The sequence below is a fragment of the Eumetopias jubatus genome, unplaced genomic scaffold, assembly GCF_037043125.1.
Source record: "Eumetopias jubatus isolate StellerSeaLion01/CBP00866 unplaced genomic scaffold, mEumJub1_p1.0 scaffold_3, whole genome shotgun sequence".
Lineage (NCBI taxonomy): Eukaryota > Metazoa > Chordata > Mammalia > Carnivora > Otariidae > Eumetopias > Eumetopias jubatus.
Window position 1 is genome coordinate 44,694,201 of NW_028274809.1, and position 23,452 is coordinate 44,717,652.

At 35.5% G+C, this 23,452-nt stretch overlaps 1 protein-coding gene across 1 annotated transcript; it reads left to right on the forward strand.

The window, feature by feature from the left end:
- The first annotated feature begins 513 nt into the window (after positions 1–513).
- On the forward strand, positions 514–5,462 carry MSTN (myostatin). The gene is made up of 3 exons (XM_028125258.2): positions 514–886; positions 2,684–3,057; positions 5,082–5,462. Exons 1-3 carry the CDS (start codon positions 514–516, stop codon positions 5,460–5,462), a joined length of 1,128 nt encoding a protein of 375 aa, XP_027981059.1.
- Positions 5,463–23,452: the final 17,990 nt, after the last annotated feature.

Genomic DNA, 23,452 nt, shown 5'->3' on the forward strand with positions numbered 1-23,452 from the left:
ATTTTAACTTTTGAGGAAGCAATATTTCAACTTTTTAAGTATGAAGTGTAAAATTAAGATTTACTTATTTAAATTACAACTTGAGTTTCACATATAAAGATTAATAAGATATAAGTGTACTTTCTATTATTGTTAACATAGAGTTTAATTCTTCAAATGTCACATATATCTTTCATTATTTGTAGATTTTTTTTTTTATGAAGTAGTCGAATGAATCAGCTCACCCTTGACTGTAACAAAATACTGTTTGGTGACTTGTGACAGACAGGGTTTTAACCTCTGACAGCGAGATTCATTGTGGAGCGAGAGCCAATCATAGATCCTGACGACACTTGTCTCATCAAAGTTGGAATATAAAAAGCCACTTGGAATACAGTATAAAAGATTCACTGGTGTGGCAAGTTGTCTCTCAGACTGTACAGGCATTAAAATTTTGCTTGGCATTACTCAAAAGCAAAACAAAAGTAAAAGGAAGAAATAAGAACAAGGAAAAATTGTACTGATTTTAAAATCATGCAGAAACTGCAAATCTATGTTTATATTTACCTGTTTATGCTGATTGTTGCTGGTCCAGTGGATCTAAATGAGAACAGTGAGCAAAAAGAAAATGTGGAAAAAGAGGGGCTGTGTAATGCATGTACTTGGAGACAAAACACTAAATCTTCGAGAATAGAAGCCATAAAAATTCAAATCCTCAGTAAACTTCGTCTGGAAACAGCTCCTAACATCAGCAAAGATGCTATAAGACAACTTTTGCCCAAAGCTCCTCCACTCCGGGAACTGATTGATCAGTACGATGTCCAGAGAGATGACAGCAGTGACGGCTCTTTGGAAGATGATGATTACCACGCCACGACCGAAACGATCATTACCATGCCCACCGAGTGTGAGTAGCCCTCTTAGTGTATATCAGCAATCCTGCTGACTGTGGTTCTAGTGTTTATGAGAAACAGATCTATTTTCAGGCTCTTTTAACAAGCTGTTGGCTTGTATGTAAGTAGGAAGGAAGAATTTCTCTTTTTCAAGATTTCATGAGAAATATACTAATGAGACTGAAATCTGCTGCATTATTTGTTTCGTTGGAGAGCTAAAAAGCCAAAAGGAAATAAAAATTAAATGCTTGCATGGCACTCATGTTTAGTTTAATCTGACAAATATAACATGCTTATGCTTTCACAGCTTAGTACCACCAAGGCAATGATTGGGAGATACTACAAGCAATGTTAAAACCTTACATGAATTTTCATAATTGCATTTAGTTGCCTGAAATATGCATTTGTAATAAGGTTTTTTCCCCTCTAATAATAGAGAAAGGTCTTCCTTTGAGCATTTGCAAAGTGCCTAGAATGACTTCCATTATTCAAAACTATTTCTCACAGTGTTTTTATGTTCTTCACAAATTACAATATTTAATCTTGAAAGCTATGACACTGGAGAATATAAAAAATGTTTTAAAAAATTTAATATATTAGGAAGACCAATGATGAAGTAAAAATAGCATAATGATAATCATGAGTTAATTATCAGGAAATGCCTGGGAAATAAACATTTTAATTAAATAGGTTATGGCTCACAGAGTCCCACTTTATACCTTGACCATGGCACGATTGTTGAGAGTCCCCGGTGTGCCTATTTCCAGGCAGACACATTGCTTAATAACCCTCTAAAATATTGTTTTAGTCTCATAAGAGGGAGTAAGCTATTACCTATAGTATCTACCTTGCTTCTGAAAGATAATAGATTTCATACCATTCAAAACTATACTCAAGGAAAGGCAGACAGGCACCTTAACAGAGAAGGCAAGACAAGAAAGATTTTCATACTCTATGTCTGTGGTCTTGCTTTAAACAGTGCTTTTTACACTTTAAACTGGACTCGAAACAGTTTCAAAATATTGTTTTCCTTATTAGGTAATCACGTTATAATGCAACAAATAATTTTCCTTTAAGACTCTACTATCAAACAGTCCTGGAGGAGATTTCCCTTATTTGTAAACAATCTTGGAAAAACAAAAGGAAAGAAACTGCTAGTGCTTCTACTTACAATGACAACCTGTCTCTAAAGACAGTATTTTCTAACTTTTGAGATAGCTGGAATGTAACATTCACATTTTTGTGCTAATTACCTGATTCGTTTTGTTCCTTTAGGGTTATTCCAGAGCCGAAACATAACAGATGTGCTATATTTTCTACTAATTCCCCAGGCTCAGTTAGTTGCTCAGTGTGTCTTGTCCCCAGGTAATTCAGGCCTGGGGGAAGGGTTCCTTCTTCCAGACTGATTGGTACAGCTGCTCCGTAAGTGTAACTACTCAGATTCCCAAAGAATTCTAAGTGGATGTTCCTCCACGGTGTCTCTTGTTCTCTCTAATCATCATCATTTTAAAATTTCATCCACTGTTCATTCTTTCATAGAATTCTCTTTAGTCCACGCTTCTCTGGAGGGGGAGTAGATTCCTCATAAATAGCTGAAAAAATATATATCTAAAAAATTCTGAAAAGCTGGAGTAATTATTTTCTTTGATATTTTTCTGAATTATGAATGAAATTCTGCATGGCTTTTCACTTTAAAATATGCATTTACTATTCCAATGGAAAAAATGTTTACCAATTAATATAAAGGGACTTGTTCATTTTTTATGAGAAATAATTTCAATAACTATTTTTCTTTTCTTATTCATTTATAGCTGATCTTCTCACGCAAGTGGAAGGAAAACCCAAATGTTGCTTCTTTAAATTTAGCTCTAAAATACAATATAATAAAGTAGTAAAGGCCCAACTGTGGATATATCTGAGACCCGTCAAGACTCCTACAACAGTGTTTGTGCAAATCCTGAGACTCATCAAACCCATGAAAGACGGTACAAGGTATACTGGAATCCGATCTCTGAAACTTGACATGAACCCAGGCACTGGTATTTGGCAGAGCATTGATGTGAAGACAGTGTTGCAAAATTGGCTCAAACAGCCTGAATCCAACTTAGGCATTGAAATCAAAGCTTTAGATGAGAATGGTCATGATCTTGCTGTAACCTTCCCAGGACCAGGAGAAGATGGGCTGGTAAGTGATAACTGAAAATAACATCTAACAACAAACATTGTTACGTTTTTATTCATCATGTGAATGAATAATAGTGGAAAAAAAATCTCTACCCATTTCCAATGCTTATAAGCCAGACAAAGGTATCTTACCCCTATGGTAGCCCTGTACCCAATAAAAGTAGGTGTCTAATTTCATATCCTATGAAACACCCTCTTGATACTTTTATTTTGCATGAAGATTAAAAAAACAGTTATGCCATAGTTCTTAACTTCTGAGGGAGTTCTTTTGAATTGGAGATGAAACATAAAGTGCTTTTCATTGATACGCTACATGATTACATGAATAAAAACATGAAATCTTCATAGTGGATTCTACTACATATCCAACAAATTAAAACATTTTTTTTCCTCAGAAGAATGCCAAATGTGTTGAAATTTTTTGTATTAAATAAGCAGAAAAAACAAACTTGAAAAATTATAATGAAAATAAAATGCTTTTATTTATAGCAGTTAACTAAGTATGATATGTTTAGGCTTACATCTTATTAAATATACAATACTTAAGGTCCCTTATGATAAATATGTTTATTATTTTGCAGACTGTTTATGCACTAATGTATATGTAGATTACTTTGTGAATTACCCCTAATAAAATTTAAATTTCCAGCTTAGTTAACCTTTGCCACCTAGCTTATTTCTAAGCTGCCTTACCATTTTTGTGTAAGAGTTTACTTAGGTAATGCCAACTAATTTAATATCAGGTCAAGCAGATGACAATAATTTACATATCATAAAAATTTATAAAAACCATTTTAAATCCTAGTATAAGTTTAGAGTTACTCTTCTGGCTTACCTGTGCTTTCCCAAACTTACTTAATATGACCAGACATTTTGCTTCCATCTATTGACATAATTTAGAACAAAAGATTATACTTGCAAACAATAAATGTTATCCTTTTAGTTCTTAAAGGGTCTTGGTTATAAAGAGTCTATAATTAGTAAGTCAGTCTACTTTGAATAAAACATATTCTTTAGAAGATTATATAATTTTCCAAATGGTTAATATTTCTTTGAATATGCTATATAAAATGTGACTGACTCACAAAATGATGCTATTTTTTATAATATTAAATAACAATAATTGCCAGGTCTATTTTGATTTTGATATAGGATAAAAACTATTATTAATTATTTAAGAAAGTATTCTTTTTTTACAGATAGCATTTTAATGATCAAAGTTGGTAATGTGACAAGTTCTAAGTATTATTAAACAAATTAAACATAATTATTAATGACACATTCCTCAGATTTTTCCATATAAAAGGAAAAGTCTCAAATGTATTAAAAGACTGGGGCAAGGGAGGAACTAGCAAATTATTGTTTAAGTATATGAACAGAAGCATTTTTCAGTGAAAGACTAAAGTGAAATAATATTGTATCTTCTGATTCTGCGCCTTGCTCTCTTAAGAGTTTTTCTTTCCAACTCAATATGCATACCACTACTTTCATTACCTTACCTTTCTTTTTCCTATTACAATCCACATAGTGTTGGGAGGTAACTATTTGCTCTGGTTTTAATAGCCAATTTTCCCCAAGTATAGAGCTAGGGAACAGAGGATGGATGAATATACCTATTCCTCCAGGAGTCATCAGACATGTTTAGCCAACATATTTCATCAGGAAGAGAGAGAACTAACCCCTTCCTTCCTCCATCCTGTCTTCCCTCCTCTTCCCCTCTCCTCCCTCTGTCCCTTTATTCCTATAAATATTGTCAGAGCATCTATTAGGTGCCAGGAAGCTGGGGAAAACAGAAATTAAAAAGACATAGGTCTGACCACAGGGAATTAGAATTGCTGCTATATTCTTATGAGCCGTAAGGGAAGAATCAAGCCTACTGCAAGTTAAAATTCCTTAATGCTGTGTCTTTAAAAAATAAATGTGGTATAAGCAAAATGATTAGTTTCTTCAATAATGACTCCTTGAGGTAGGAAAGTGTTTCGGGACCTCTTCATATTATTGATTGTTCTTTTCCTTTTCACACAGAATCCATTTTTAGAAGTCAAGGTGACAGACACACCAAAAAGATCCAGAAGAGATTTTGGGCTTGATTGTGATGAGCACTCAACAGAATCTCGGTGCTGTCGTTACCCTCTAACTGTGGACTTTGAAGCTTTTGGATGGGATTGGATTATTGCACCCAAAAGATATAAGGCCAATTACTGCTCTGGAGAGTGTGAATTTGTGTTTTTACAGAAGTATCCTCATACTCATCTTGTACACCAAGCAAACCCCAGAGGTTCAGCAGGCCCCTGCTGTACTCCCACAAAGATGTCTCCAATTAATATGTTATATTTTAATGGCAAAGAACAAATAATATATGGGAAAATTCCAGCCATGGTAGTAGATCGCTGTGGGTGCTCATGAGATTTATATTTGGTTCATAACTTCCTAAAACATGGAAGGCCTTCCCCTCAACAATTTTGAAACTGTGAAATTATATACCACAGGCTATAAGCCTAGAGTATGCTACAGTCACTTAAGCACAAGCTCAGTATATGGACTAAAAGAGAGAATATATGCAATGGTTGCCATTTAACCATCAAAATAAATCATACAATAAAAAGTCTTACTGATTTCCAGAGTTTTTGAACGAGGAGATCAAATTACATTTATGTTTATATATATTACAACATATCCAGGTAAATGAAAGCAATTCTCCTTGTGTTCTGGTGAATTAAAGGAGTATGCTTTAAAGCCTATTTCTTTACAGTATCATTTAATATCTACAGAAAAATCTATATGTAGTATTGGTAAAATGCAGGATTGTTACATACCATCATTTGAATCATCCTTAAACACTTGAATTTATATTGTATAATAGCATACTTGGTAAGATGAAATTCCACAAAAATAGGGATGGTACACCATTTGCAAGTCCCCATCCCTATTATGATCTGTACAGTACATTAACAATCCATGCCAATGGTGCTAAAACAATATGCTGAATGGCTGATATTACCAGGTTTATCAAATAAAAAAACATTCAGCAAAATAATAAGTTTCTCCTTTCTTAAGGTGCATTTTCATACACCTCCAAATGGGGAATGGATTTTCTTTAATGAAAGAAGAATCATTTTTCTAGAGGTCAGCATTCAATTCTGTAGCATACTTGAAGAAACTGCATTATCTTAAAAGGCAGCCAAAAAGTATTCATTTTTAATCAGGATTTCAAAATTACAGCCTGCCTTTGCAACACTGCAGTTTTTATGATAAAATAATGGAAATGACTGATTCTATCAATATTGTATAAAAAGACTTTGAAACAATTGCATTTATATAATATGTATACAATATTGTTTTGTAAATAAGTGTCTCCTTTTTTATTTACTTTGGTATATTTTTACGATAAGTACATTTCAAATTAAGTATTAAGGCACAAAGACATGTCATGTATCACAGAAAAGCAACTGCTTATGTTTCAGAGCAAAATAGCAGATTAAATAGTGGTCTTAAAACTCCATATGCTAATGGTTAGATGGTTATATTACAATTGTTTTATATTTTTTTACATTATTAACATTCACTTATGGATTCATGATGGCTGTATCATGTGAATGTGAAATTTCAATGGTTTACTGTCATTGTATTCAAATCTCAACGTTCCATTATTTTAATACTTATAAATATTATTAAACATACCAAAATGATTTAACTCTATTATCTGAAATGCAAAATAATAAACTGATGATATCGTAACAAGAATTGTTAATTTTATTTTATAATTTGATAATGAATATATTTCTGCATATATTTACTTCTATTTTGTAAATCAGGATTTTGTTAATCAAATTCATTGTACTTATGACTAAGTGAAATTATTTCCTATGCCTAATGTGTAGAAACGATATAAATTATATTAAAGTGTTTTCACCTTTTTTGAAAGACACAACAGTTTTATGTTATAGTAACTAATTCTGGATTTCTGACTTCACTTTACTATAAAAGTATAATGGTTTAGCATAAAAGTTTGGTTTGGGAATTTTAGGTCTGCTACTGGAGTTCTCATGAGTGAAATTCCTGTTAAATTGGTTCTGGTCAAGTTGTTTTAAATATATGAAAGCAAGGACTAGTTATATTTGTTTCATTTCTCTTTATCTTGACCTGAAAACTATTTATATGTTTTCATAGGTTCAATTTCCAAATGCATTGCAGTTGGCAAGGGTATATAGTCCTAGAGTTACAAGTTCTAATGAAACCAGAGGGACAGGGGAAGTTGCATTTTTTTCTTAGCATTTAATGATACTGGCACATTTATCTGAGTTTTGGGGGCAGGAATTTTCAAATTGAATTGAAAAGCAATTACAAAGTGTCTAGAAATCCTTAAGTGTAACATTGTATATAATGTCTATGAAGTGGACTCTCTTCACTACTCCTTACCATTTTAGAAACTTAGCTATAAAGTGGTCACTAAATCTAATGGAAGAGGTTGTTAAAATTCTATCTAGTATATGGTTTCTAAATAAGTAATTTATAATTAATATAAATGTAATTTTTAACCATCAATGATATTACAGCACTTTACACTCATACAAACTAAGTGTAGTACTTTTTCTAGTTTTAATACTGATGATACATTTAACATTGACAAGTCTGGAACTGTAAGGGGGTTGTCCCTGTGAGTGAAGGACCATAGTTGGTCCTTGATGAGGTGAGGCCACTTTGAATTACACACACTAGAAACTACTTCTAGGGCCATGAATATACCTGATCCAAAAGTCTGGGTCAATAGGCCCATTAACATACCTTAGGCTCTGGAGGACAAATAACTGGGGACCTTGACCTCTATGGTGTGAGGAAGGAACACCCTCATTTTCTAAGGACCCTGACACAGGACTCCCTAATCTTTATACTCACCCTACCCATGCAGCCCCAGGATCCCATCACCAACTTCACCATGTAGGAACCCTCTTTGAAACCCATATGACCATGAAAGAAAGCATCAGGTCCAATCTATTTGTGACAGGATTTAGGCATTTCCTTTTCTATTTTACCTAGGTCCCAGAAATGGCATCATCATCACTCATCACTTTCTTTTAAGCACCCCAAGAATATTCACTTATGATATCATACTAATTCTGAGATTTTCAGAAAACATCATGTAAAGTTCAATGTGGTACATCAGGTTTAATATTCTGTTTTGTAATACTTCCCACAAATCTATACTAGTTAAAAATACCTACATAAATATGAAAAGAAAAACCCTCCCAAATTCTACACTTTTTTTTTTAAAGATTTTTATTTATTTATTTATTTGTCAGAAAGGGAGAGAGAGAGCGAGCACAAGCAGGGGGAGCAGCAGGCAGAGGGAGAAGCAGGCTCCCCACTGAGCAGGGGCCCCAACATGGGAAGCAATCCCAGGACCCTGGGATCTTAACCTGAGCCGAAGGCAGACGCTTAACCAACTGAGCCACCCAGGTGTCCTTACTCTACTCTTTTTGTATTCAGTTTGGTTTTTGCACTTTTGAACCTTATTTTCTTAAAAGAAGAAGGCAGTAATTTGATATTGGCAGTAATTAAATTAGAACTAAATTATTCTATCCCAAAAATGAGAACAAATTTATTTCACTTTAAACCATGACAGACACATTTTAGGATATCAATGACCCTTTTGGAATCTGTTGAAAACTAAAGACAGTTCACCAGAAGAAATAAAACTCACAACTTTGCATATAATTTCAGGGAATTTAGGGCCTTCCTAGAGTGCATTCATAGAACCTAGTTTACAAGCTCTTGTATTTTCTTAAGACAAAAATTATTTTTTATGAAATAATACAATATATTTATAAAGACTGCTTCCCAATTAGTGAGCTTTATTCATTAAACAATTTGAGTGTTGCTAAAGGAAAATAAATTTCAAATCAGCCTGGATGTCTTAACATGGCTAAAACCCTTACTATATACCAAAACACTTTGTTCTTAAAGATCACTCATTCACCAACTGGCAACTCTGTGATAGATTAAACTAGACAACTAAATAAAAAGGACTTAAAGTATGAATTCAGATTTATATGTCAAAAACAAAATCAGGATATCATCAAGGCTACTGATGTGTGGGTGTCAGAATTAGAAAGGTATGAGATGATAATATTTATCGAGCACCAGAATTGTGCTAGGCACTTTTATGACATGCTCAGCTTGCAAGACATTAGTGTTTCCAGTTCACAGATGAGAACTTTGAGGAACTGTGACAATGGGAGGTACTTCAGTGACCAGCCTGGATGTGAACTAAGAGTAGTTTGACACAATGATTCATTGCTCTGGTTACAATTCTTCACGAGGCCCTAATGGAAAAGCGAAATTATATTTTTTAAATGTTTATATTTTGTAATATATCCTTACTGGATTCTGCATTATAATGGAGGAGGGTAGAGTTGGTATTAACGAGAAGGAGGACAAAGACAGGATGATAAGCAAAGCAGAAAAATGTGCACACAGAGATGGAAATGGGTCAGTGTCATAGGATATGAGACCTGGAACAGGTGTTAGAGATCATCTAATTTACATAAAATAGAATTGAGGTCTAGGGAGAGGGTTGCCCAAAGTTATAAAGAGAATTGGTTCTAGAACTGAGATAAGAGTTCTAAAATGCTAGATAAGAATGCATGGTGGCTAATTTTAGCCATTCTGATGGGTGTGAGGTGGTATCTCATTGAGGTTTTGATTTGGATTTCCCTGATGCCGAGCGATGTTGAGCACTTTTTCATGTGCCTGTTGGCCATTTGGATGTCTTCTTTGGAAAAATGTCTGTTCACGTCTTCTGCCCATTTCTTGATTGGATTATTTGTTCTTTGGGTGTTGAGTTTGATAAGTTCTTTATAGATTTTGGATACTAGCCCTTTATCTGGGAACGACAGATGTTGGCGGGGATGTGGAGAAAGGGGAACCCTCCTACACTGTTGGTGGGAATGCAAGCTGGTGCAACCCCTCTGGAAAACAGTATGGAGGTTCCTCAAACAGTTGAAATTAGAGCTACCATTCGATCCAGCAATTGCACTACTGGGTATTTACCCCAAAGATACAAATGTAGGGACCCGAAGGGGAACATGCACCCCAATGTTTATAGCAGCAATGTCCACAATAGCCAAACTGTGGAAAGAGCCAAGATGTCCATCGACAGATGAATGGATAAAGATGTGGTATATATATACAATGGAATATTATGCAGCCATCAAAAGGAATGAGATCTTGCCATTTGCAACGACGTGGATGGAACTGGAGGGTGTTATGCTGAGTGAAATAAGTCAATCAGAGAAAGACATGTATCATATGACCTCACTGATATGAGGAATTCTTAATCTCAGGAACAAACGGAGGGTTGCTGGAGTGGTCGGGGGTGGGAGGGATGGGGTGGCTGGGTGATAGACATTGGGGAAGATATGTGCTATGGTGAGGGCTGTGAATTGTGCAAGACTGTTGAATCACAGATCTGTACTTCTGAAACAAATAACGCAACATATTTTAAGAAAAAAGAAAAAGAAGAAGATAGCAGGAGAGGAAGAATGAAGGGGAGTAAGTCAGAGGGGGAGATGAACCAGGAGAGATGATGGACTCTGAAAAACAAACTGAGGGTTCTAGAGGGGAGGAGGGTAGGGGGATGGGTTAGCCTGGTGATGGGTATTAAAGAGGGCACATTCTGCATGGAGCACTGGGTGTTATGAACAAACAATGAATCATGGAACACTACACCAAAACAAATCATGTAATATATGGTGATTAACATAACAATAAAAAAAGTTAAAAAAAAAGAATGCATGGTGGCTAAGAGTGAGAAGAATGATTTCAAAGGATGAAATGCAGGAAAGCTAAAAACAAAAACAAAAAAGCTCTGAGTCATGATTTGTAAGCTGGGAAAAGTCAATAGAAGACACTAAATAAATGTTCATAGGATTATCACAATTCACATCTATTTAAACAAATCTTTTATCAACTTGGAGATTTTCATGGACAGGTAGACTCTAATGGGAAATCTATGGTCATATGCACTTAAAACCATTACTTTGTTATATATAGTAATAAAAAGTTAAAATAATAATGTATTAATAATTAAGTTTTCAAAGTGCTTTCACATTAAAGATGTAATTTTATCTTCATAATGCTGAAAGTTAAGTATTATTATGGTCATACTCATTTCATAGAGGGAACTGAAGCTAAATAAGATTAATCAAATTGCCCAAGGAAATAGCATTAATATTTATATATTAATTATATAAGAAATAGAAATCCAGATCAGTTATACTTTTTTGATCATTTATCCCAATATTACTTATTAAAAATAAGCATGATAAAAATTCACTTAAATATCAGATACTTACTTTTTAAAATAAGACACATGAATAATGCCCTATAATATAACTAAGAAATTAAACCATAGTCTAAAATGTGATATGCAATCATGACTTGCCTGACATGCAATGAATAGTGTTGAAATTTCATTCCCATGGTCATTCAGTTCTAGTTTACACACCGCAAAACCTATCAAAGTAAAATATACTCATTTTGGTCATCCCTATGTAAGATGTCAAGCAATGCAAAAGGGTACTAAATTTAGTTCATTCATGTCCAGATGGAATTTTACAGAGAATGTCTTTGGAAAATGAGTACATTTTAATTAGATAGCATGCATGGTTTATAGCAAAATTATCTTTGTTGCCACTTAAAACACTAACTGGAGGGAACATTTACATATGTTTTACTAGATTACCTATCAAAATAACTCAATAAATATTATATCCTGTCAAGAACACAGGATACTCTTGAACATAAGATTCTATATATGAAGCTGCCTATTTTACCTGACAAGCATACAGTGTATATGTGATAATGACAAATAACTCCCTAATAATCTGCTACAAAAGTTGAATAGTTCACTTCAGCTATGGTTTAACATTACACTAAATATTCCTGATACAGAAATACATAGCTTGGCAATGAAGCAAAGATGTACATGTTTAGTTTTCATTGATTCCAGTTTTGGATTATTACAAGATATAAAAGTTTTTAACAATGTAATGTTATTATTTCTGCTCCATGATAAAGGTAATTTTTAATTAAATACACATACATACTTTCTTTAAAAATTGACTTTAAATTTTACTTTATTAGTTCTACATATGGACTCTAGGCAAAATACTATTCACTGGATTTAAATTATAGAAATCTGAAACATATTCCTAGATTCTGATCTTAAGGAGATCTGTTGAAAAGTTCTCCTGAGAAGGAACAGATAAATTTGATTCAATTAACCATAAAGGTAACTTTAGACCAAAAAATATAAATTAAGTGACTAAATAACATCTTTAATTTATTTTACTAACCATTCAAGATTATTCTATTAAGAAATCTTTTTCCCAATAAGTGTTATGCTTTTTTTCTTTTTTCCTAATGTCTTATGAAGGACCCTATTCAGAACAAAATTTGATTATGCGGTTTTGGCCATGGATCCTCCACAAGACTTTCCCAGATCCGCTCCCACGGACACTAACTCCAACTAAGAAGCCAAACGTCTCTTGGCTCTATTCCCGTGGAACTCAGAATTTTGGCATCCTCCACCAGCCAAAAACAAAACATGTCAATACAAGGACGTTTGCCTACATCATGACATCAGATCCTCATAATACTGAGACAGAATTCTGAAAGTAAAAATCAAGCATAAAACACCAATTTACTGAGCACACTGAAGTGACTGTGGGAGAAAATCCAAATTGTTAAATGGAAACAATCAGGCAGTCATTGAGGCAACTACTTGGCTTCAAGCTCCAAGAATATCTTCCTGAAAAGCTTCATACTTCTCAGGAACTCAAGTAATGGCATGAGTTATATGGCTGCTTGTACACTAAGTAAAGGATTCTATTAAGGAAACTCAGGTCATCTTGGGCTCTGAACCAGGCCAGGTGTCATGGGATAGAAATTATAACAAAAAAGAGTAGATGAGGGTAGTCCTCCCTACTTGTAGATGTGCTTTGGCAGAAGGCAAAATTGTCCCAAAGACTAGAATCTACCAGGACCTGTTTCTTATAGCAAACTTAAGTTCTTTACAGCTCCAGAGTCAGACAGGATTCCGAGGAAGTTGCATAGGACTGATGGAAACCTATTTAGGGTGCCATCTACTCATAGGTCAGGATGCCTTCCTATGACTAAAACATTGAAAGTGGGACTCTCCGGGGAGAAACAGCCCTGCAACTGCAGTGTGGGCAGAGCTCTCTTCCTTCCTGATAAATGTGGACAGACTATCAATAGTGAGCCCTACCTTGACCAGATGTTTGACCAAAGATTCCTGGTATTGGCCAAAGACAGCATGTCATTTCAAGGCAGAATGTATGCCAAAGCCTCGAATTTGGCTTTATATCTGTTGACACAACATATACTGTGTTGACCAAATACATATATTTGTTGACCAGGTATATTACCTGGTTATATATTCCATTCAGCTTGGCAAGAAATAAACCACCCAAGAAATAAGATCTTGGACAAGAAATAGGAGCATTTATTCACAAGAAGAAAGCATATTATATAGATATTATTATGTCCATTTTTAAAGTGAAGAATTTGGGTTCATAGATGCTCATGACTAATGAGTGACTAAGACAAATACATACATGATGGAAGAAATACAAACGCAAATGTGGTGGTATAATTTTTTAGTCATTAGTTCCGCCATGAAAAAATACAACTTTCTAATTGTTGCAAAACTGATGTCAGCTTTTAGCACACGTCCCCTTGTGCTTTATCATCATTTCTACTTTAGAGATGCAACACTGTAATGTCAATGAGAACTGTTCTAATAACGCTTATCAGCTATTTGGACCTCACCCAAAAAGTGATGCACAATATCCCCCTACTCTCAAATCTCCAAACTTAGAGGAGGATTGTAATGTGTCTCTCTCCTTATGTCCAGCTCAGCCCAGGAGGTAGGGCACCAAAAAAGACTAATGACTAAAGTCAGATCTTCCCATCAAATTCACTCTCTTCCCATCAAATTCACTCCCATCATCAGCTCATGAGATCTTTATGTGAGAAGATACAGTAATAGGTTCTGGCTGACTAAATTTATGTACTAACACTTTATATTTCATACCTGACCCCTAGACTCTTGAATTTAAAATTTTGTTAAATACTTGCTATCTTTTTTTTTCTTTTTTCTGATTCTGATCTGAAAAATAACCTCTGGAAAATGTAACCTTTTAATAAATCATAGTGTTCATTCTTACTAATAATTAAAATGTAAATTAAAATTACTATCCTTTCATTTACAAATGCAGTACACTTTTATGTTAATATCTAGGGTGATCAGACATGAACACTCCATACATTGCCTGACCAGTTGCCTTCCAATATTTAACAAAACCCTTAAAGGTTATATACAGTGATTTTATTTCTAAAATTTTAGCCATAGAAAATCAAGGTATGAACATTTATGTAAAATAGCAATTTTATTATTTTTAAAAATTGGAAATAACATATGTTCCAACAATAGGATACGGTTATATTGATTATGATAGATTTTGTAATATCATACTCAAATTTAAAGACATGTGTGTATAGATATATACATGATGTATGTATGTACACACATATTTATTTATTTAAAATGCTTTCAGCTATAAATAACAGAAACCCCAATTCATATGGCTGAAACAGTAGAAAATGTATTCTCTTACATAACTCTAAGTGCAGGTATAAGGCCGCTCTAGGTACAGTAAGATCAGTAGCTCAATAATGTCAATGAAGTCTTTGATTCCTTCTACCTTTTCACTCTGTCATCCTCATAGTGTTTGAGGGGCCCTCAGGCTGTCACCCTTCAGGGTTACAAGGTAGCTGCAGTTTGCATGACAATGTCCATGTAAACCGAAGGAAGGGAGCCACATCTGTGTGTGTGTGTGTGTGTGTGTGTGTGTGTGTACACAAAAATATCTTTTGGCAGAGTCAAAGGATATGATTATCCTTAATTTTAATAGATATTGCCCATTTGTACTCTATAGGGGTTGTACCAATTCATATTTCTCTTAACAATGTATGAGATTACCTATTTTCCTGCACCCTCATCATTCCTATTTCTAGTCTGGTAGGTGAAAAATGGCACCTGATCATGATTTTAATTGTATTTTTCTTATTTTGAGTGAGATTATTAATCTTTTCATGTTTAAGTATCATCTGTATTTCCTTCCCTGTTAACTGTTTGCTTTTATCCTTTGCTCATTTTTTATATTAGGTTAGTATTTTTTAAAATAATCTACATATTAAGAAATTAGCTACAACTATTTCGTTCAGATTTTCATTTGTCTTTTGACCTTGTGATTTCTTGTGTATGTGTTTTAATACAGAATTTAAAATATTTGTATGATGTCACATATTTTAGTCTTCTTTTATGGCTTCCATTTTTGTGTCATATTCAGAAAGGCCTTTTCTACCCTGTCTCTATATTTTAGAATGTACCTTATATTTTCTTCTAATATTTTTATGGCTTATTTACTTTAAAAATCTTTATTTTTTAAAAGATTTATTTATTTATTTATTTATTTGTCAGAGAGAGAATGAGAAAGAGAGAAAGTGTGTGCGAGCACAAGCAGGGGGAGCAGCTGGCAGAGGGAGAAGCAGGCTCCCCGCTGAGCCAGGAGCCCAATACAGGACTTGATCCCAGGACCCTGGGATCATGCCCTGAGCCGAAGGCAGACGCTCAACAGACTGAGCCACCCAAGCACCCCTACTTTAAAAATCTTTAATCCGTCTCAACTCCATTTTGTCATAGTGTCCAATTTATTTTTCTTCAGATGATTATCCATTTATCACCATTTATAATACTATCTTTCCCATGATAGTGATTTGAAATGTGGAAAGGAGCATAACGACACTTATCCTGACCACATGGATCCTTAGATCCAAAAGTTCTTTTCATAAAATTAAGCAGTAACACAGGATGCTTAAGGGTCAAATGAGGAACCCTCTTGAAATCTAACCACAACCAGTACAGATGAATGTTACCAACAGTAGTTGGTAACAGTGTTTCTGTCCAGGCCAGAAATGACCAGCTGCAGCCCTTTTCATATTCCATTTATTCTATCAATAATTTTAAGTCTTCTATTGTTGTATATTATTTCCTACTTCATGTTAGGTGTGGAATATTTAGCCCAAAACAACCAAGTCCTTCCAGGATGGTGTCCCTTACCTCCACTGATGCCAAGCCAAGATTCCTTTCTCCCAGGACTCCAGAGGAAAAAAATTACACATTCCTTCTCCCCCAAAGTCACAAAGCTTCTCCTCAGTTACATAACCCAATATATCATTCAGCTTCCCAAAGGAGCAATGTTTTCCCCCCCACTATTATCAGAAGAGGAGGGAATGAAATAATTCAGAATGTCTCTGGTACTTTGTCTCTGAGATAACATCAATTCTGTTCATATTTGTGTGATATCCTATCAGATTTTACCCATTTACTGAGTCCTAGATACTACTGCAAGAGCTGAGAGAGGAGGGAAGAAGCATAAATCATGGCTCTCACTCAAGGAACTCAGTCTAGTGAAAGCAGAAGAGTAAACAGTCAAATTTAATAAAATGTGACAAACGGTTTACACAGGGTGCTGTGGGAGAGGACAGGAAAATCACCTCAACCATACTGGGAGTCTACTGAAGACATAAAGGAGGAGATGATATTAGCAATGTCTTTAATGATGAGTAAAAGTTGGTGGATGAGTAAGGAGAAGGCATAAATGAGGAAGAAGAAGGGCATTCCAAAACAATCACCCCTCCCCCCACATACACACAGGCACATAAATGCAGTCCTAAAAGAGCACGATGCCTTCCAGATCCTGCGAGTATTCCAGAATGGTTGGAGGGATAGGGCCTCAGGCAGTGACAGGCACTGAGCCTCTAAGGGTAGACTGAGAGCCAGTACATTCCTTGTATATCTTCTTAAGCAGTTTGTGCTTTGATATGGTCAGTGATAAGAGCTAGCAAAACACTTTAATCAGGAAGCAAAATGGTTAGATGTAAATTTTAAAAACCCACTTCAAATAAGATATTTTAACCTTTTTTGTGCCAAGGTCTCTTTGATATCTGATGAAGCCTACATATCCCTCTCAAAATAATGGGTTAAATTATAATTATAAACATATTTTAAATGTGATATAATAAAACCTGATAGCATAAAAACCTAATAAAATAATATCTAGTAGTGATTTAAATAACTATCAATTTAAAAGTGATGAGCATAAATGAGATACATGCAAACTGCAATTTAACATGAAATATTTGTGATTTCTGTTGGTGACATGGTCACAGATATTATGAATACTTTTGTAATTTCAAGCGTACATGCAGAATGGAAAGAAATGTCAAATTTCACTTAAATAGCAGCTAAAATAAAGATGTAATTTCTCCCACACAATTCTCAGATCCTCTGAATTCTATATAACAGTATAAATGAAGAAGTCCAGGGGTAGAAACAGGGATAATGAATTCAATTAGAAATCTATTTTACTAGTCTAGAGGAGAAGTGATAACGGTCTGATATTAAGTGCTAATATTAATTGAGCAATTACTATTTGTAGGCGCTGTTCAAAATACTGTTTATAATTATCTCATCTACAGAGTGAGGGCTATTATTAATCTATATTTAACAGGTAAAGAAACTGAAGCACAGAGAGCTAAGGAACTTCATTCAGTTCACATAGCTGGTGAGTCAGCAAAACCAGGTTTTGAGCTGAGGTAGTCTGACTCAGAACTTTACTCTTATCCACTATTGGGGTGGTAAAAATAGTGGTAAAGAATGTATTAGAAGCATGTGAGAAATACAGTGAACAAGACATGGAGAGGCGTGAAGAGAGAGGAATCTACAAAGAAGCCCAGATAAAGCGGAGGTATTGTAAAAATATTTCCACCCAATTTTTTTCCTTCTTGGTAATTCTTCCCCCTTCTCTCCCAGTAGACTTTTGGTCAGCAAGGGTAAACCATGAGGTTAAGGCTCACTGCCCCCTGGGAAAGTAGAGAAAACACTAACTAGGAAATTGGGAGTTAATACAATTTTTTTTTCTTCTGGGTAGAAGAAGGAAAGAGGAAGAAAGTAAGAAAATGAGAGAATACATCCAGGTATCCTTGCACCCCTTTTGGGGTCAAAACTTGGCTGAGAGAAGTAAGTAGAAGAGAAAAATACAGACAAATCTGAGAGAATCAAAGAATCCTGGAGCTGGTGCCCTGAGTCCTGTGTAGCATGGCAAGAGACTTCCTTGGCTTGAAGATTGTCCTATACCTAATGTGATGCTGGAGTGGTTGAGTAGAAATGACTGGGAAGGTGACTACAACTAAGGGCATTCACATGGGATACTGAATTCTCCAGTTTCTGAGAAAGCATCTAAGAGTCATCAAAGTCTCCAAGGGGGAACAGCATGTTGAATGGGCTGCTGGGTGCAGATGAAGATGACAAAGTACAGGGACCTCATAACTTGAGGCAATAGTGTGGTCATTGACAGCAGGTATCAGCCCAATGCTCCAAAAATTAGGTGAAACCAGCAATGTCTCAGTGGCTACCAGACAGTGGATACTCAGTCACCAGGTAGCCCAGTTAAATTAAAGCTGATGCATCAGAAGAAAAGATGATGCCCTTAGAGGAAACAAACAAAGTATTTCAACAAGAAGCCTGAGAGGAAGGAGCAGAAAACCCTTCTCCAATGCCAGGAAGTTAGATGAGCTTTTCTGCTCCAGATTCATTTAGAAAAGCAAAATAGGGGTAGGGGAGAACCCTTCTGATGTGAGAAATGCTGAAAAAGTGTAAGAGACACCCCCCAAAACCTAAATTCTTTTGGTGATATCTATTTTTATTTTTTTAATTGTGGTTAAAAAAAACATGATGTAAAATTTACTATCTTACCATTTATAAGTGTACATTTTAGTAAGATTAACTATATTCACATTGTTCAACAGATCTCTAGACCTTCTTCATTGTGTAAAACTGAAACTGTAAACACGTGGAACAACTCCCTATTTGTATCCCCCTCCCCACCACCACCACCCATGGCAGCCCCAGGCGAACACCATTCTACTTTGTGTTTCTGCGTTTGATTACTTTATTTTATTTTTTAATTTTTTTTAAGTAGGCTCCATGCCCAGCAGGGAGCCCAATATAGGGCCTGAACTCAAGACAGAGATCAAGACCTGAGCTGAGATCAAGAGTCAGACACCCAACTGACTGAGCCACCCAAGTACCTCCTGAGTTTGATTAATTTAGATACCTCACATAAATGGAATCATACAGTAATTGTCTCCAAAAACAAAAAACAAAAAACAAAAAAACCCGAATTTTTAACTGGAAAACAGATAACTTTGATGAGCAGACTCAATCATTTTTCATCATTAGAAGGAAGCAAGATGAGATCGGTTTAAGGAAATAAAATTAGATTTCTTCAACCCCCTTCTGTGACTATTAAAACTCAGCCCTGCTAGATGTAGGATCACATCATGGACCTTAAGGGAAAAAGAGACTCCTCAGGCTCTGGAGCTTGACTCTCAGGCTCAAGCGCAACATTGATATCAGCAGAGCCCTGTCTCTTAGAAAGCCAGCATAGCTCCAGTATGGTTTCTTGATTCTTTTAAACTATTCTTCACACCCACGCTAGCAGCTGCAGGTATTCCTTGTACTCTGGCTTTGGAGTCCATTCTCTAAATATGCCTTGTATTTAGGACCTGAGCTGTCTTTGCCTTCCCCTTCTGAAAAGTCTCAATACTTTGAAAATTCAGAGTCCAAGCAAAGGGACATGCTCTTCCAAACTTTGCATAGCATTTCTTTCTATTCTTTTTTCTTTCTACAGGTTTCTGGCCCTCACCTCAGGCTGACTTGGATCTCCAATCTAAGATTTATAATCACTCTATGGTGCAGATATAAGCTGTGTCTAAAATCCTGGGCATCCTAGACAGGTTCTGAATGACTACAGCATTTGGTGCAAATAAATATTACTGTGGGACTATGTCCAGCTTCCAGTCTGGGTAGCTATGGCAAAGAATCATATCAAGTTTTAGAAATCCAAAAGAAATCAGGTCTGCTTATTCTATGGGTAGACTTCAAGGCTGTCTGCTCCCTGGGGGTTGAGTCATTTCAGGTCTCACTTGAACTTTCTCCCAATTCAAGGAATCATCAACAACATCCTTATCAAGCAGCTATTTGGCCTTCTCTGAAAATAAAATGAGATCTTATACTTTCTTGTTTGATAGTTTAACTGCTGTGTTGTGCTATAAATTTCAAAGATAGTTATATAATTTTTTAAAAATTGCCAAAATTTATTTAATAGCATAGAGTAATTCCTGCACACTTACATCACATATTGGATAAAGCTTGCACCTTGCTAAAGTTGTCTGTGTACTTGGTCTTCTAGGAAACTGTTCCAGCAGGTTTAATCTGTTACGCTTAAAGAGTGTACTAGATAGAGATCTAGTATAGGTCCTCATTGTCTGTGGCACTCAATTAATGGTAGCTGAAAATGAGATGTTCATAATAATAATATATCTAAACCTATTCTACATATCAAAGCAAGAACTAAATAAAGCACCTTTAGTTTTCTAATAAAATTGAAAATATGTCATAGTCTTAAGTACAGGATTTTTCAAAACTCTGATGACAAAAAGAAAAAAGGCTGTCAAGAATCTGGAATGCCTGACTTAATCAAGTATTTCACCAGGTTAAAAGATAATGTTCTAGGATGCCATTGTTTATACTTCCTTTCCAAATTATTTAATGGTAATGATACTTTTTCAATTAAAAAAAAAACCTCTTTTAACCCTATAAGGTTTGTTTCTTCAGTGGCAGCTTCATTTAACCAGAAAAAATGAATGTTCTGGAATCTGTAATCTTGTAAGATACAGCCTGAGTTAAGCCCTGACTTTCCTAAATCCGAACACGCTGCAAAGATCAGGTCAGCTGCACTGCACCGTGGCCCACAGCCACATTGTGATTTGGGGAGCACATGGTTGGCAGGGCTGTACTGTGGTCTGTCCAAGAGAACTCTAGCCAGGATCTTGCCAGCAGCAAGCAGCAAGATGTCTTGAGAGTTGCCTCAGTGAGTCTTATTTCTTTGAGTAATAAAAATAACCAAGCACTTGAGATCAAAGATTTATTAGTAACAGAAATTTAAAACTCCAAAATTTGGAGTTTTCTTAGTTTGAAATTTTACACTGACATTCACTGAATTTTTCACTGAAATGGTGAGGCCACTTTGGAAAACAGTTTGGCTGTTTCTTATAAAAATAAACATACCCATCCTATGACCTAGCAATTCCACACCTAGGTATTTACCCAAGAGAAATAAATACATATGTCCACAGAAAAGCCTGTACACAAATGTTCAAAGTGGTTTCGCTCATCATAGTCTAAAGAGGAAACAATCTAAAGTCCACAGTCTGTTGAATAAACAAATTGTGTATATCCATAAAGTAGAGAAAAGCTGAACAATTACTGATACATGCAACAGCATGGATGAATCTCAAAAGCTTTATATTAAATGGAAGAGGCCAGACACAAAAGGCTCCATATTGTTTGAATCATTTCTATGGACAGTCTAGACAAAGGCAAAACTCTAGTAACAGAAACAAATCAGTGGTTGCCTGAGGTGGGGGTGGGTAAAGAGACTGATGAAGTAGCATGAGGGTAAAGATTTTGTAATAGAAATGTTCTATATCTTGAACATGCACACATTGCGTATGTTTATCCCAGCTCTTCAAACTTTACATTTGAAAAGAGTACATTATATGTCATATCAGTAAGACCTCAGTAAGTCTGCCTTTAAGAAAATCTGGGGCAGGGACTGTGGGTAGGGGAATAGATGAAACCAGACTAACCCATGGCCGAAATGATGGAAGCTAGGTGATGAGTCACAGGGGATGCATTAAACCACTCTCTCTACTTCTGAATATGTTTAAACTTTTCCACAATTAACAGTCAAAAATTTAAGGTTGCTAGGTTTGTGCTACTTACAATCCTCAAACCATTTTGCCCCACTTTTCCTTAAAGTATAAAGCTCATGGAACGTCACGCAACTGATCAAAGAAAAGAGTCCATTAGCTGTTTTTCACAAATTAACAATCATGAAAACGACCTCAAAAGCCATTGTCAGTCAAATTGTAGTCAAGATTTTAAAAAACTAAGTTCATTAGAAGCAAAAATACTTAGAAGTGCCTCTATAGATATTTCTCTGGTCTTTTAAAATTCATTGAAGTATGAGACAAAACATTTATTTAAAACACAACAAAGATGAAAAGAATAACGCTGTAATTATTCATTCAATTATTCACTCACTAAACATCTCTAGGTGTCTACCACATGTTAAACACACCAGAGTCTCTCCTTTGAAGAGGCCAAAGATATAAATACAATAGACTACAACACAATTGCTAAGGGTGTGGAAAGAAAAATGAACACTCCTGCCGAGTGGAGAATGGATATGGCTGGAGAGAGAGATGGTGAGAGGACTAGAAAAGAATCTGCAGATACTCTAAATCTAGAAAGATGAGCTAGAAGTTACTTGGCCAGCAGAGAGGGATGGATGTGAGGGGAGGGCGGGGGAGGAGGAAGGGAGAAGGAAAGGGAGCAGGTTCTAAGGAGATGGGACGCCACAAGCAAAGATGCGAAGGCAGAAGTACAAAGCATATTTGAGGACTGCCTGGAGTAACTGTACAAAGGCAGCAAAACAAAGCTGAATAATTCATCTATAATCAGCTCAATCTGTCACTGTCAAGTCTATGAATTGTGCAGTTTATAAATGCATAATGCTGATAAATTCATGAATTTATTCCACAAATAGATAAACCGGTTTTGTCTCATGGTCACAAGTTATGTCCATAACTCTGGTCAGCTGGTCTGCAAAGGTATGCAGTTAACCTTGAGGCCAGACTCTGGACTATAGTTATATTTATTGCCTCTACTGGAAAGCCAATTTAAATTTCATGCCGCATTATTTTTGCCTATCAACACACACATTTAAGATTCACTCTGTTTAGCCTTTTCTTAGCAATCTGGAAGGAGTTGTAGAAGGAGAGAATAATTTACTAGTTAAATTGAGGAATCCACATAACCATTAACCAAGGAGCACTATGAAACCACACAATCATGTTCCTGCTAGAGAGTAGAAGCTTGCAATGAACAAAATTATTAGATTTTTGTTACAAGTCTGCTTCTTTGTTCTACCTGGCTAAAATCTTGTTGCTGGCGTGGTTCAGGCTAAACTCACATGTACAGACGCGCATACCATCATGATCCCTTATGGAGGAAAAAGAAGTTGTTCTTACTGTATGATACTAGTGAGGATCAACACTTTTCTTTCTCCTCTCCTTCACCCACTACCGATTAGGGAGGGTTGGATGGGCTTCTTTCATTTGTG